Source organism: Salmo salar, chromosome 04 (genome assembly GCF_965601325.2).
Source record: "Salmo salar chromosome 04, fSalSal1, whole genome shotgun sequence".
NCBI lineage: Eukaryota > Metazoa > Chordata > Actinopteri > Salmoniformes > Salmonidae > Salmo > Salmo salar.
In genome coordinates, this window is record NC_138294.1 from 73,115,142 (window position 1) to 73,130,925 (window position 15,784).

General features: G+C 43.8%; 1 protein-coding gene across 3 annotated transcripts in view; it reads left to right on the plus strand.

The window, feature by feature from the left end:
* The window catches only part of LOC106603706 (protein FAM168A), a 45,896-nt gene that overhangs the window by 14,641 nt on the left and 15,471 nt on the right, over window positions 1-15,784 (plus strand). For all 3 annotated transcript variants that reach the window (XM_014197707.3, XM_014197708.3, XM_014197709.3), the window contains exons 2-3: window positions 5,812-5,903; window positions 13,133-13,210. In XM_014197707.3, coding sequence (XP_014053182.1) covers window positions 5,834-5,903; window positions 13,133-13,210 — 148 coding nt within the window. In that variant the 5' untranslated portion in view covers window positions 5,812-5,833. The remainder of the gene's footprint in view (window positions 1-5,811; window positions 5,904-13,132; window positions 13,211-15,784) is intronic.

Genomic DNA, 15,784 nt, shown 5'->3' on the forward strand with positions numbered 1-15,784 from the left:
ACAAGCCTTGGTGTATTGCTCATTCCTTTAATGATATATGCAAATTCGGCCATCACCCCTGGTGAGACAAAACCGCGACTCGTCAGTGAAGAGCACTTTTTGCCAGTCCTGTCTGGTCCAGCGACGGTGGGTTTGTGCCCATAGGCGACGTTGTTGCCAGTGATGTCTGGTGAGGACCTGCCTTACAACAGGCCTACAATCCCTCAGTCCAGCCTCTCTCAGCCTATTGCGGACAGTCTGAGCACTCATGGAAGGATTGTGCGTTCCTGGTGTAATTCGGGCAGTTGTTGTTGCCATCCTGTATCTGTCCCACAGGTGTGATGTTCGGATGTACCGATCCTGTGCAGATGTTGCTACACGTGGTCTGCCACTGCGAGGACGATCAGCTGTCCGTCTTGTCTCCCTGTAGCGCTCTCTTAGGTGTCTCACAGTACGGACATTTCAATTTATTGCCTTGGCCACATCTGCAGTTCTCATGCCTCCTTGCAGCATGCCTAAGGCACATTCACGCAGATGAGCAGGGACCCTGGGCATCTTTCTTTTGGTGTTTTTCAGAGTCAGTAGAAAGGCCTCTTTAGTGTCCTAAGTTTTTATAACTGTGACCTTAATTGCCTACCGTCTGTAAGCTGTTAGTGTCTTAACAACCGTTCCACAGGTGTATGTTCATTAATTGTTCATGGTTCATTGAACAAGCATGGGAAACAGTGTTTAAAGCCTTTACAATGAAGATCTGTGAAGTTATTTGGATTTTAACAAAATATCTTTGAAAGACAGGGTCCTGAAAAAGAGACGTTTCTTTTTTTGCTGAGTTTATATACTGAACAAAAATGTAAATGCAACATGCAACAATTTCAACATTTTTTCTGAGTTATCGTTCATATAAGGAAATCAGTCAATTGAAATAAATTCTTTAGGCCATAATCTATGGATTTCACATGACTGGGCAGGGGCGCAGCCATGGGTTGGCCTGGGAGGGTATAGGCCCACCCACTGAGGAGCCAGGCCCAGCCAATCAGAATGAGTTTTTCCCCCACAAATTGTATTTTATTATAGACAGAAATAGTCCTAAATTTCATCAGATGTCCGGGTGGCTTATATAAGACGATCCCACAGGTGAAGAAGCCGGATGTGGCGGTCCTGGGTTGGCGTTGTTACACGAGGTCTACGGTTGTGAGGTCGGTTGGACGTACTGCCAAATTCTCTAAAACGACGTTGGAGGCGGCTAATGGTAGAGAAATCAACATTCAATTCTCTGGCAACAGCTCTGTTGGACATTCCTGCAGTCAGCATGCCAAAACCTGAGACATCTGTGGCATTTGTTGTGTGACAAAACTGCACATTTTAGAGTGGCCTTTTATTGTCCCCAGCACAAAGTGCCCCTGTGTAATGATCATGCTGTTTAATCAGTTTCTTGATATGCCAGACCTGTCAGGTGGATAGATTATCTTGGCAAAGGAGAAATGCTCACTAACAGGGATGTAAAAAAAATTGTGCCCACAATTTGAGAGAAATAAGCTTTTTGTGCATATGGAACATTTCTGGGATCTTTAATTTCAGCTCATGAAACATGGGACCAACACTTAACATGTTTATATTTTTGTTCAGTGCATTCGGATGTATACAGACCCCTTTCCTTTTTCCACATTTTGTTACATTACAGCCTTATTCTAAAATTGATTAAATAAAATGTTACTCATCAATCTACACACAGTACTCCATAATGAAAATCAAAAACAGGTTTAGAAATGTTTGCAAATGTATAAAAAAAATGGAAATATCACATTTTCATAAGTATTCAGACCCTTTACTCAGTACTTTGTTGAAGCACATTTGGCAGTGATTATAACCTCGGGTCATCTTGGGTATGACACTACAAGCTTGGCACACCTGTATTTGGGGAGTTTCTCCCATTCTTCTCTGCAGATCCTCTCATGCTCTGTCAGGTTGGATGGGGAGGTCTATCCAGAAATGTTCGATCGGGTTCAAGTCTGGGCTCTGGCAGGGCAACTCTAGGACATTCAGAGACTTGTCCCGAAGCCACTCCTGCGTTGTCTTGGCTGTGTGCTTAGAGTCGTTGTCCTGTTGGAAGGTGCACCTTCGCCCCAGTCTGAGGTCCTGAGTGCTCTGGAGCAGGTTTTATCAAGTATCTCTCTGTACTTTGCTCCATTCCTCTTTCCCTCGATCCTGACTAGTCTCCCAGTCCCTGCCACTGAAAAACATCCTCACAGCATGATGCTGCCACCACCATGCTTCACTGTAGGGATGGTGCCAGGTTTCCACCAGACATGACGCTTGGCATTCAGGCCAAAGAATCCTGTTTCTCATGGCCTGAGAGTCCTTTAGGTGCCTTTTGGCAAACTCCAAGTGATCTGTCATATGCCTTTTACTGAGGAGTGGCTTCTGTCTGGCCACTCTACCATAAAGGCCTGATTGGTGGAGTGCTGCAGAGATTGTCCTTCTGGAAGGTTCTCACATCTCCACAGAGGAACCCTGGAGCTCTGTCGGAGTGACAATCGAGTTCTTGGTCACCTCCCTGACCAAGGCCCTTCTCCCCCTATTGCTCGGTTTGGCTGGGCGGCCAGCTCGAGGAAGAGTTTTGGTGGTTCCAAACTTCTTCAATTTAAGAATGATGGAGGCCACTGTGTTCTTTGGGTCCTTCAATGCTGCAGACAAGTTTTGGTACCCTTCCCCAGATCTGTATTGTGTCAAGGAGAATTATTTTAACCTCAGGCTTGGTTTTTGCTCTGACATGCATTGTCAACTGTGGGACCTTTATATAGCCAGGTGTGTGCCTTTCCAAATCATGTCTAATCAATTGAATTCACCACAGGTGGACTCCAATCAAGTTGTAGAAACATCTCAAGGATGATCAATGGAAACAGAATGCACCTGAGCTCAATTTGGAGTCTCATAGCAAAGGTTCTGAATACTTATGTAAATAAGGTATTTCTGTTTTTGTAAAAGCTTTGTCATTATGGGGTATTGTGTGTAGATTGATGAGGATTTGTTTTTATTTAATCCATTTTAGAGTAAGGCTGTAAACTCAACAAAATGTGGAAAAGGGGAAGGGGTCTGAATACTTTCTGAATGCACACGAATACATGGAATTGGATTGTGATGAAACCAATTCATTATTCCTGCACACAATGTGCTTATTTTCCATTTTCTTTTTGCTCACGAACAATATTTGATTTGATGTGTATGAAATTATTTTGTGAAAAAGGAGAGTAATTGCCCATAATATTGCACCTTTTGATAGTTGTATTGATAGTTGATTTAGTGACTGCAAATAAAATCTGTTGATAAATGGGATTTTATAATAGATAGACTCAATTTTTGTTTTGTCAGCTTGACTCAAGGGGTATATGTGGTTATATTTTTGGACAATGGAAAATGTACTACCGAGACTACCTCTCTGAAAGGAAACTCTCAGACAGTTTCAGGAAAGTCTATGGGCCAAATGTCCCCTCCCCTTCCGAAGATGTGAGCACCTGTGAAGTCATGATTTGTCCAAATGATCAGTGACCAAGTTCCTCGTTAGTCGTGGCGTCACACAGTCGACAGATGCTACTACCATTTATGTTACGTGCACCTGTCCACAGGAGATTAGTATGGTTGTGATAATCTTTTTGCAGGCAGTCATGTTCTTTTGATGAGTGTATTTGCTGTTTTGAGAAGGCAACTACGTACAAAAAAATGCATTTACTGTTTTGCAAAAGGTCTCAGTCCTGTGTCTTGTGTGTACTGTTTCGAAAATCGACAACCTTGTTCCAAAACATTGTTGCATGTCATAAACTGTCATACACCCTGCTGATATGTCCTCCGGTTGGCTGCTCCTCCTTCTCCTCTATCTTTTTCAATTCAATACATAAACCTCTTTGTGTTTCAATGTATCATTTTGACCACTGAACTGAAAGGACTGGATAGGCGGGAAACCCCTGTGTGTATTTTTCCTTTTATCATATTGCTTTCATCTAGTTTATTTTATTATTATACCCCCTTTTTTATCCCCAATTTTGTGATATCCATAGTAGTTACGATCTTGTGTCATCGCTGCAACTCCCTATGGGGCCCCCGGTCACGGCTGGTTGGATCAAACCCCAGACTTTAGTGGCACTGTGATGCAGTGTCTAAGACCGCTGTGCCACTCGGGAGGTCACTTTCATCTAGTTTGACTGATCAATGGTCACACAGCTGATGAGGAAACCAGGCTCGTGTTATTGTTCATTAGGGAAAATAGACTGAAACAGGGAGGGACTGCCTGATCTTGCCCAATATGAAACGTGCATTTTTGTGAAAGAGATTGGTGGTGGAAACAGTTTGATAAAAGGTAGAGGTGGAGAGAAGTTGTGGAAAGGAGAAAAAAGGATGGAGAACAAAAGTGCTCAGGCTGAAGAATTTCCTTGTATGTCACGCTTGTACTTTGTGTGTTCTTACTGTTGACCCATGTTCCAAACAGTCTAAACTACCGTAATGCTCATCATACCGTAATACTTTTCTTTTCCGATTTTTGTGAGTAACGATTGTATTGTGTGCTTGGCATTTTCTCCCGGATTACTTTTAACCAGTGAAAATAAATTGCTGCCTTCTCACGGACATCGTAAAAAACGAATTACAAGATCATACCTGCTACAATATTATGAGAGTTACTGTAGTTTTTGTGGAGTACAGTTTAGTTTTGCAGACGTCAAATGTCTTCAAGCTGGCTCTGGAACATTTCCAAGATGGGGACCTCTGAGCTAATGCATATCCTCAATTAATAACTATTGAAAGCCATGTTTTTCCTCTCATCAATTAATAACTATTGAAAGCCATGTTTTTCCTCTCATCAACTAATAACTATTGAAAGCCATGTATTTAATCTTTCATGTCTCTCTCTCTTTTGCGCTCTCTCTCACTCTCTCTCACTCTCTCTCTCAATTCTTTTCAATTCAATTTACTTTATTGGCATGACGTAACAATGTACATATTGCCAAAGCTTACTTTGAATATTTACAATATTAAAATAATAATAATCAAAATTGTCAACGGGACAACAGTAACAACAATAACCAAGGGTCAAAATAACCATACATTGAACAATAAGCATAGAGGACATGTGCAGGTTGATTGGTCTGTCAGACACTGTCCCTCATCTTATGGCAGGCAGCAATGTAGTGTGTTGCCAACCCACAGCTCTCTGCGTCCTCACCCAACAGGACGGGTAGCCTATCCTCATCAGAGAGGTCTTTGAAACCTTGAATAAGGGTTTCAAATTTGGGGAAATTACACTCTCTGATTGCAGCTCTGTCTCATGTTCTGCTGTTGTGCAGTGGTTGCACAGCCTTTCCTCTACAGGGAGCCATGTTTTCCTGTGTCTACCCTTCTCAATGGCAAGGCTGTGCTCACTGAGCCTGTACTTTGTCAAGGTTTTTCTAAGGTTTTGATCAGTAACCATGGTCAAATAGTTTGCCACGGTGTACTGTCGATTTAGGGCCAGATAGCACTGCATTTTGCTTTGTGTTTGTGCTTGTGTTTCCCAATAAGCAATGTAGTTTTGTTTTGAGATGTGTTGTAATTTGGTTTATTCTGATTGATTGGATGTTCTGGTCCTGAGGCTTCAGTGTGTTAGTAGAACAGGTTTGTGAACTCAGCCCCAGGACCAGCTGGATGAGGGGACTCTTTTCTTTGCTCAGTTCTTGGCATTGCAGGGCTTGGTAATGATATGAGAGGGGGTCACTGTATTGTAGATGTTTCCAAAACTTAATTGCGAATTTATTTTTATTTTTGTCTCTCTGTCTCTTTCTCTCTATCTGTCTGTTCTCCCTGCAGTAAGAGTAGACTGTCTTCCGACATGAATCCTGTGTATAGTCCTGTCCAGCCCGGGACACCGTACGGGAACCCCAAGAACATGGCATACGCAGGTGAGTGCCAAAACAACAACAACAAAAGCAACCAGCAGTACCGTACCAATACAGTGGTCAGGTACTCCCTTAATATTTCTTGGCCCTTTCGGCAAGGCCTATGTATAGCTTTAGATGCATTCTATCATGTTCTTATACTGATTAGTTACGTCATAGAGATATATAATTTACTAGAGGGGATGATGCTCTATTTAATTATATGCGTTAGATCACCTACATATTTCCTCCACATCCCTGCTCTCCTTGTCTCACTTCTACAATAAACTAAAATGACTTGGCAATAAACTGAAATGACTTGGCAATAAACTGAAATGACTTGGCAATAACTGAAATGACTTGGCAATAACTGAAATTACTTTGATTCTCTTTTGTGCTTTAATTCATTTCAGTTGCTTTGCATTTTCACTTCTGTCATCCTCATGACTGTGTTTACGATGGAGATTAATTTTGTTGTTTGTTTTACAAGGGCAGTGCAGCATTTGAGGTGTCCCCGCTAACATAAACAATTTTTTTCAGAAAAGTAGTGCACTGGGCCTTAACTAGTATTAGTGGACAATATAAAAGCTGGTCATCTAGGTTTGTATCTGTAGACTTACCGTCACCATGAAGAAAACCATGCAAAATACAGTAATTGAGTACATTGAGACGTCAAGTGGTTTGTGCTGATGTGGTTCAGTTGGTGGAGCATGGCACTTGTAATGCTAGGGTTGTGGGTTCAATTCCCACAGGGGACAAGTATGAAAATGTATACACTCACTACGGTAAGTTGCTCTGGATAAAATGGAAAAGGAATGAATAGAGGATTTCAGCTTTCACATAGAAATAAGTTGCATTTGCCAAGTATTTCAAGAAACTGGAAAACATATTGTATACCAAGCAAGTATTTTTATATTCCACAAGTATTATCAGATTAACTGTTGTACAGATAATTATCAGATTCAAATGCTGGTAAACACTCAAATACATTTAGTTAACTTTTTTTTCTCACAAAAGTAGTGCGCTGGGCCTTTACTAGTCCTGTATTAGGGGACCAATATAGATGATACACCCCCACCCCCAAACTACTTCCCGCGGCTATGAGTGCATTCATCACTGGATGAGTCTATGCATTGAATGAGCCGTCTGTGTGAAAATGGAGTATTCACATGGCGTGTACAAAGACAGGCAGAAAAAAAGAAGGCAGGAAGACAAGAAAAGGGAAGAGGAGAAGAGGACATAGAGTGTGGAAATAGAAATGTGATTACACTGGTGGTGCTTTCCTCCACTGGCTCGAGGGGGCAGGGCCCGTTACTGCCACTCGGCTAGTGGTTCATTGGCCAAGCTGTTACCACAGCGATGGCTTTGATAAGAGGGAGTTTATTTTAAAGGTGCTCTCAGCTCTCAATGGTCTCTCTCTTTCTCTCCTGTCGCTTCTTCATACCCATGATGCATTGCTGTTCGTCTTTAGGCTGCAGCTGATCAGCAAGTTAAGAGAAAGGACAGACACCTGCAGTGGTTGCAGTAGCCTTGTGTGATGGAGTCTGTGTGGCGGGAGGCCAGGGATACACACGCAGGAGCATACACACAGAAACACACACACATCCTGGGGACAGCTGACCAAAGGAGTGTGGTTGGGGCCCCCTCCATGTCATCTCAGATACTGATAATTAAAAGAGGACTATTGCGCTCTCCCAAAATGTTGGTTGTGGCGTAAAACCTATAAATTCAGATAAGCAAAAAAGTGTGATGGGTCCGCACTCCAAAAGATGTCGCATAAAGCTTACTTCATTTGAAAATATTTTTTCACTGCATCAGGGATAGCTTACACAGATGTTTCGGCTTTGCAGCTTTCTTCAGTGTGTTGGTACAAATCTTTTTAATTCTAACAGCATTTCTAGGGAACACAGGTGAGCTACCGGTGAGCAGCAGGTGCATCTCAGATACTTCTGACAGTAGGAATCCCTCCACTCCCTCCCTCTGTTCCTCCTTCCCTCATTCCTCTTTCCCTCTATTCCTCCCTCCCTTCGTTCCTCCATCCCTCCCTCCATTCCTCCCTTCCTCTGTTCCTCCCTCCATCCCTCCCTCCATTCTTCCCTCCCTCTGTTCCTCTGTTTTTCCCTCCCTCTTCTCTCTCCCTAATTGTCTCAGGCTGCTTCTCTTTTGCTCACATTTAGTCCACAGTCACACTGTTCCATAAATACAGAGGCTAATTAGCAAGGTGTGTGTGTGTGTGTGTGTGGGTGTGTGTGTGTGTGTGTGTGTGTGTGTGTGTGTGTGTGTGTGTGTGTGTGTGTGTGTGTGTGTGTGTGTGTGTGTGTGTGTGTGTGTGTGTGTGTGTGTGTGTGTGTGTGTGTGCGGTCGGTCGGTCAGATCTGGCAGTGTGGGTGGTGTGTAGCCTCAGGAAGGAGATCTTCATTGTAAAGGGTTTAAACACTGTTTCCCATGCTTGTTCAATGAACCATAAACAATTAATGAACATGCACCTGTGGAACGGTCGTTAAGACACTAACAGCTTACAGACGGTAGGCAATTAAGGTCACAGTTATGACACTAAAGAGGCCTGTCTACTGACTCTGAAAAACACCAAAAGAAAGATGCCCAGTGTTCCTGCTCATCTGTGTGAGCGTGCCTTAGGCATGCTGTAAGGAGGCATGAGAACTGCAGATGTGGCCAGGGCAATAAATTGAAATGTCCGTACTGTGAGACTCCTAAGGCAGCGCTACAGGGAGACAGGACGGACAGCTGATCGTCCTCGCAGTGGCAGACCACGTGTAGCAACACCTGCACAGGATCAGTACATCCGAACATCACACCTGCGGGACAGGTACAGGATGGCAACAACAACTGCCCAAGTTACACCAGGAACGCACAATCCCTCCATCAGTGCTCAGACTGTCCGCAATAGGCTGAGAGAGGCTGGACTGAGGGCTTGTTGGGTTGAAATGAAATGATACTAGATTACTTTAGAAAAAAAAAACTGGTGTTGACTGATCAGATCAAATGATTGACATAAAGAGCCGTTGTGTTGAACACTGTGCGATGTTTAACAGTGAGAACGGCAGAATGGTGAACTTACTAAATGAAATGAGAGTTTGACTGTGTGATATCAGGTTGCTTCTTGTGTAAATATTTTCTGTCTGGATTTTAATGATTTGTAGGTCCTCACTAGACATCACCGGCAACAATGGGCACAAACCCACCGTCGCTGGACCAGATAGGACTGGCAAAAAGTGCTGTGTTTATCTCCTTCCTGAGGCTACACACCACCCACACAGCCAGATCTGACCGACCGACCGACCGACCACACACACACACACACACACACACACACCACACACACACACACACACACACACACACACACACACACACACACACACACACACACACACACACACACACACACACACACACACACACACACACACACACACACACACACAATGGCTGCTCCTGCATGCTTTGTTATTTCCAATAATAGGCTACTTTGTTTTAGTGTGATTGCTATGTGATCAGGTGTGTGTGTGTGTGTGTGTGTGTGTGTGTGTGTGTGTGTGTGTGTGTGTGTGTGTGTGTGTGTGTGTGTGTGTGTGTGTGTGTGTGTGGTGTGTGTGTGTGTGGTGGTCGGTCGGTCGGTCGGTCGGTCGGATCTGGCTGTGTGGGTGGTGTGTAGCCTCAGGAAGGAGATAAACACAGCACTTTTTGCCAGTCCTGTCTGGTCCAGCGACGGTGAGTATTGTACTCTATTCTTTGTATCTTACCCAACCTCTTCTTTTCAATTTCCAGGAAAATGCTGTGTGCCTTTAAGTTTCCATCTGATTTCCACCCTATGGGCCCTGGTCAATATAAGTTCACTACTGTTTATAGGGATAGGGTACCATTTGGGACTCAGCCTTTCTCTAGGGTGACAAGTGGTCATGAATACTTACGACGACAGCACCTTGTTCTATGCCCATTAAGTATTATTGAGAACATTCCCTTTAGGTGGATCTGCTCACTCCGTGTGACCTAACTGAGACACAGTGCCTTCAGAAAGTGACTCTCTATTGGTTACACAGACTGTTGGCCTCCCATCCTATTCTAACCACCTCTCACCGGCTTTGTATTCATGTTACCTGATGAAATTGCTGTACAATAGGCTCTTGTTGCCATCTAATGCACATTCAAATGTCATAAATCAGCACTGCAGAGCTCTCACTGTCCTCTGTCGTGCCCTGATTGTATTACTGCTGATGATATATGGAAATGTGCATGTACACCCTGACCCATCTACTGTTGCTAGCCCCAATTCTGACTTGTGCTCTGATATCTGCTTCACTGATTTCTGCTCTCGTAAAAGCCTGGGTTTTCTGCACGTTAATATCTAGAAGTTTATTACCTAAAATGGATCAACTGAAAGTGTGGGTTCACAGCTCCAATCCAGATGTGTTGGTCATTACTGAGACGTGGTTAAGGAAGAGTGTTTTTTTCGGCAAGACAGATCTTTCAAAGGTGCGGGAGTGGCAATCTTTACCAAGGATCACCTTCAGTGCTCGGTTGTCTCCAGCAAGTCTGTCTGCAAACAATTTGATTTGCTGGTTTTATGCACTAAACTTTCAAATAGCTCTTTGTTGACTGTTGCTGGGTGCTATCATCCTCCATCAGCACCGGTCTATACCCTACCTGCCCTAAGCTCTCTCCTGGCCCCTTACACTAAGTCTGAATTTGTCCTGCTAGGTGACCTAAACTGGGATGTACTTAAACCACCTGACCAAGTCCAAAAGTAATGGGACTCCCTAAATCTTTCTCAGATTATTACCAATCCCACTCCAAACACCTAGAAAAGGCTACTCCCCTCTGTTATACTCACAAATAATCCTGATAGGTATCAGTCTGGTTTTTCTGTAATGACCTTAGGGATCACTGTTTTACAGCCTGTGTTCGCAATGGCTGCCCAGTGAAACGACCTGTCCTGATTTGTCATAGACGCTTGCAAAAAAACTTCAATGATCAAGCCTTCCTTCATTAACTGGCCTCCATAAAATGGTATAAAATCAGCTTGATCCCCTCTGTTGAAGACGCTTGGACCTTCTTTTCTGGGTCAGATGGTTTAGACCCTTTCTTCTTTAAGGTTGTTGCTCCTATCGTCGCCAAGCCTATCTCTGACCTTTTTAACCTGTCTCTCCTTTCTGGGGAGGTTCCCATTGATCTCTCCCTTTAATTAAAGGGGGAGATCAAGCTTATCCTAAATGTTATAGGCCTATTTCTATTTTGCCCTGTTTATCAAAAGTGTTGTAAAATAATGTAAATAATTAACTGACTGGCTTTCTTGATGTCTGCAGTATTCTCTCTGGTATGGAATCTGGTTTCCGCTCAGGTTATGGATGTGTCACTGCAACCTTAAAGGTCCTCAATGATGTCACCATTTCCCTTGATTCTAAACAATGTTGTACATCTATTTTTATTTACTTGGCCAAAGCTTTTGATATGGTAGACCATTCCATTCTTGTGGGCCGGCTAAGGAGTATTGGTGTCTCTGAGGGGTCTTTGGGCTGGTTTGCTAACTACCTCTCTCAAAGAGTGCAGTGTTTAAAGTCAGAACATCTGCTGTCTCAGCCACTGCCTGTCACCAAGGGAGTACCCCAAGGCTTGATCCTAGGCCCCACGCTCTTCTCAATTTATATCAACAACATAGCTCAGGCAGTAGGAAGTTCTCTCATCCATTTATATGCAGATGATAGTCTTATACTCAGCTGGCCTCTCCCCGGATTTTGTGTTAAACGCTCTACAACAAAGCTTTCTTAGTTTCCAACAAGCTTTCTCTACCCTTAACCTTGTTCTGAACACCTCCAAAACAAAGGTCATGTGGTTTGGTAAGAAGAATGCCCCTCTCCCCACAGGTGTGATTACTACCTCTGAGGGTTTAGAGTTTTAGGTAGTCACCTCATGCAAGTACTTGGGAGTATGGTTAGACGGTACACTGTCATTCTCAGCATCAAAGCTGCAGGCTAAAGTTAAATCTAGACTTGGTTTCCTCTATCGTAATCGCTCCTCTTTTACCCCAGCTGCCAAACTAACCCTGATTCAGATGACCATTTTACCCATGCTAGATTATGGAGATGTAATTTATAGATCGTCAGGTAAGGGTGCTCTCGAGCGGCTAGATGTTCTTTACCATTCGGCCATCAGATTTGCCACCAATGCTCCTTATAGGACACATCACTGCACTCTATACTCCTCTGTAAACTGGTCATCTCTGTATACCCGTCGTAAGACCCACTGGTTGATGTTTATTTATAAAACCCTCTTAGGCCTCACTCCCCCTATCTGAGATATCTACTGCAGCCCTCATCATCCACATACAACACCCGTTCTGCCAGTCACATTCTGTTAAAGGTTCCCAAAGCGCACACATCACTGGGTCGCTCGTCTTTTCAGTTCGCTGCAGCTAGCGACTGGAACGAGCTGCAACAAACACTCAAAGTGGACAGTTTTATCTCAATCTCTTCATAGCTCCTGTATTATTCAGAGATAATAGCTTAAAATATTATAGTTACCGTTCCTGGATGGCACGTTTCCCCTTCTAAAGCACTTCCTTCCTATTTCCTTTTATATAAGATCACCTATGAGTCACCAAGTACCTCAATACGTCCCATTGAAACTGAACCAGTGTCGTATTCATTAATTAAGACAAAACGAAACGTTTTGCAACGTAAAAAGAAAACAAGCATTTCTTATATTGAACAAGTTCAGGTAGTCGCTCCCTGTTTAAGTCTGTTTTCTTTCAGTCGGTACTCTAATGAATACGACCCAGGAGACTTCAACCTTATCTTATCTGAACTGTCAGCAATCACTGACATCCAACCTATATGGATGGGTGGTATTCACTGCAGTGTCCTGGCCAATTGTTTTATGAATCAGGTGCAGGAGGGCGGGGCTGCGCTGTAAATCACTGTGAGGGGGATGTTGGGAGATGGAGGCTCCATAGAGTGATTATCCCATCCACACAGGCACTCTGGAACTACACTGTCTCTGTTCTGTCCTACCTTTGACCTTTCATCTTACAACACATACACATCCACTCATATATTAACTTGCATGTACTTACACACACACACACACACACACACACACACACACACACACACACACACACACACACACACACACACACACACACACACACACACACACACACACACACACACACACACACACACACACACCTCCAGGCGATGATGTTCTTAAAGGCCTCTGTTCTCTGTCCTCAGGCTATCCTGCAGGTTATCCTCAGACTCCTACCTATACACCCAACCTCTACCAGACTGGCAGTCCAGGCTATCCCCCAGGTAAGAACACACACACGCACAAATGCATGCACGCACAAACAAGCACACACAAACTTCCGCGCATGCACACACAAATATGCCACGCAAACACACAGACATGCACACAAGCGCACACGCAGTTTGATCAAACCAGCAGTCCACTCTATCCCCCAAGGTAAGAATATACACACGTGATACAACACACACTATATGAATCAGATTGGCGGTGCAATCTACTCAAAGGTAAAAACACCCACATGCGCACACACACAGACACACACACACACACACACACACACACACACACACACACACACACACACACACACACACACACACACACACACACACACACACACACACACACACACACACACACACACACACACACACACACACACACACACTCAAACATCTTCTCTCTCTATGTGTCTTATCCACATGTATGTCATGAGAAGTTTCCCTTAGACTCTGGGTCAGTTTAACATTTTCAACAGTCATGGTTAAGGTTAAGATTGGGTGAGGGAAAGCTGATTCTAGATCTGTACCTACAGGAAACTTCACCCCAGAGCCTTCACAATGCCTTGAGAACTCGTATGTAGAGCTGATAGAGAGGCTTTGTTCATATTGTATCCATACAGTGCTCTAGAACATTCTGTACAGAAATGTGTGTGTCTGTGTGTAATGTTGTGTTTTGGTGTGAACTTGAGAATGACTTTAGAATTACTGTTAATAAGATGATTCCTAATTTATTTTCTGATTTATTGTGATAAACGATTCTGCGTATGGTTGTGGTAACATTGCCCTTTGTTGTTAGAGGATGGCTTGAGATGTCTGTCAGTTAGTGAAAGTGATATAACCTGGGGTTGTTTGGCATTTTATTACTGTAAATACTGTAATACTGTTTGTCGTTGAGATGGCTAGAAGCAGTGTTGGTCTCTCTAGCATCTCCTTGTGTTAGCTAGAATTATTTAATGTAGTTTCAATAGAATGCATCTCTCCACCTCTGTGCACGGAGAGGCAAAGGTTGGGTAGGTATTAGGGTTGGGGTCAATTCCTTTTCAATTCAGTAAGTATTCAATTCAACTTTTCCTTAATGCTTCTCTGTGAGAAAAAATGGAGCTGGAATTTCAGTTTACTTCTTGAATTGACTGAGCTGAAATGGAATTGACCCCAGCTCTGGTAGCTAGTAGTTTGTGTTGTGGTTTGTGGTGATCCATATTTGTTATGCGCAGAGTCTGGTTTTACTGCATTTCTCCTGGAGCTCCAGAGGGTTTGATCATCAGAGAGTGGAGTGAAGTAGGTCAGTGAGAGCTGTGTCATGTTGTCGCTCTACAGTGCCCTGCAGCACTGCCGTTACTGCGCTGGGTCATGTTGTCGCTCAACAGTGCCCTGCAGCACTGTCGTTACTGGACTGGGTCATGTTGCCGCTCTACAGTGTCCTGCAGCACTGTCGTTAATGGACTGGGTCATGTTGTCGCTCTACAGTGTCCTGCAGCACTGTCGTTACTGGACTGGGTCATGTTGTCGCTCTACAGTGCCCTGCAGCACTGTCGTTACTGGGCTGGGTCATGTTGTCGCTCTACAGTGCCCTGCAGCACTGTCGTTACTGGACTGGGTCATGTTGTCGCTCTACAGTGCCCTGCAGCACTGCCGTTACTGGGCTGGGTCATGTTGTCGCTCTACAGTGCCCTGCAGCACTGCCGTTAGTGGGCTTGGTCATGTTGTTGCTCTACAGTGCCCTGCAGCACTGCCGTTACTGGACTGGGTCATGTTGTCGCTCTACAGTGCCCTGCAGCACTGTCGTTACTGGACTGGGTCATGTTGTCGCTCTACAGTGCCCTGCAGCACTGCCGTTACTGGACTGGGTCATGTTGTCGCTCTACAGTGCGCTGCAGCTCTGCTGTTACTGGACTGGGTCATGTTCACTAGGCATGAAACATAAGATAATGCGTCCGACATTAAGCCCAAGTTCGACAGTGGAATGGATGAAAGATGTGTGAGTGTTTGTTAATGTTTGTATGTCAGTGTGTTGAATGTGTGAAATGTTATGTATTCTATGTGTGTGTGTGTGTGTGTGTGTGTGTGTGTGTGTGTGTGTGTGTGTGTGTATTCTCTGTGTGTGTTAGTGTGTGTGCACTGTGCACTCTGTTTGTGTTAGTGTGTGTGCACTGTGCACTCTGTTTGTGTGTACAGTACCAGTCAAAAGATTGGACACACCTACTCATTCCAGGGTTTTTCATGTAGTAAACAAAAAAGTGTTAAACAAATCACAATATATTTGAGATTCTTCAAAGTAGCCACCCTTTGTCTTGATGACAGCTTTGTACACTCTTGGCATTCTCTCAACCAGCTTCATGAGGTACTTGGAATGCAGTTCAATTAACAGGTGTGCCTTGTTAAAAGTTAATTTGTGGAATTTCTTTCCTTAATGTGTTTGAGCCAATCAGTTGTGTTGTGACAAGGTAATGGTGGTATACAGAAGATAGCCCTATTTGGTAAAAGACCAAGTCCATATCATTGCAAGAACAGCTCCAATAAGCAAATAGAAATGACAGTCCATCATTACTTTAAGACATGAAGGTCAGTCAATCC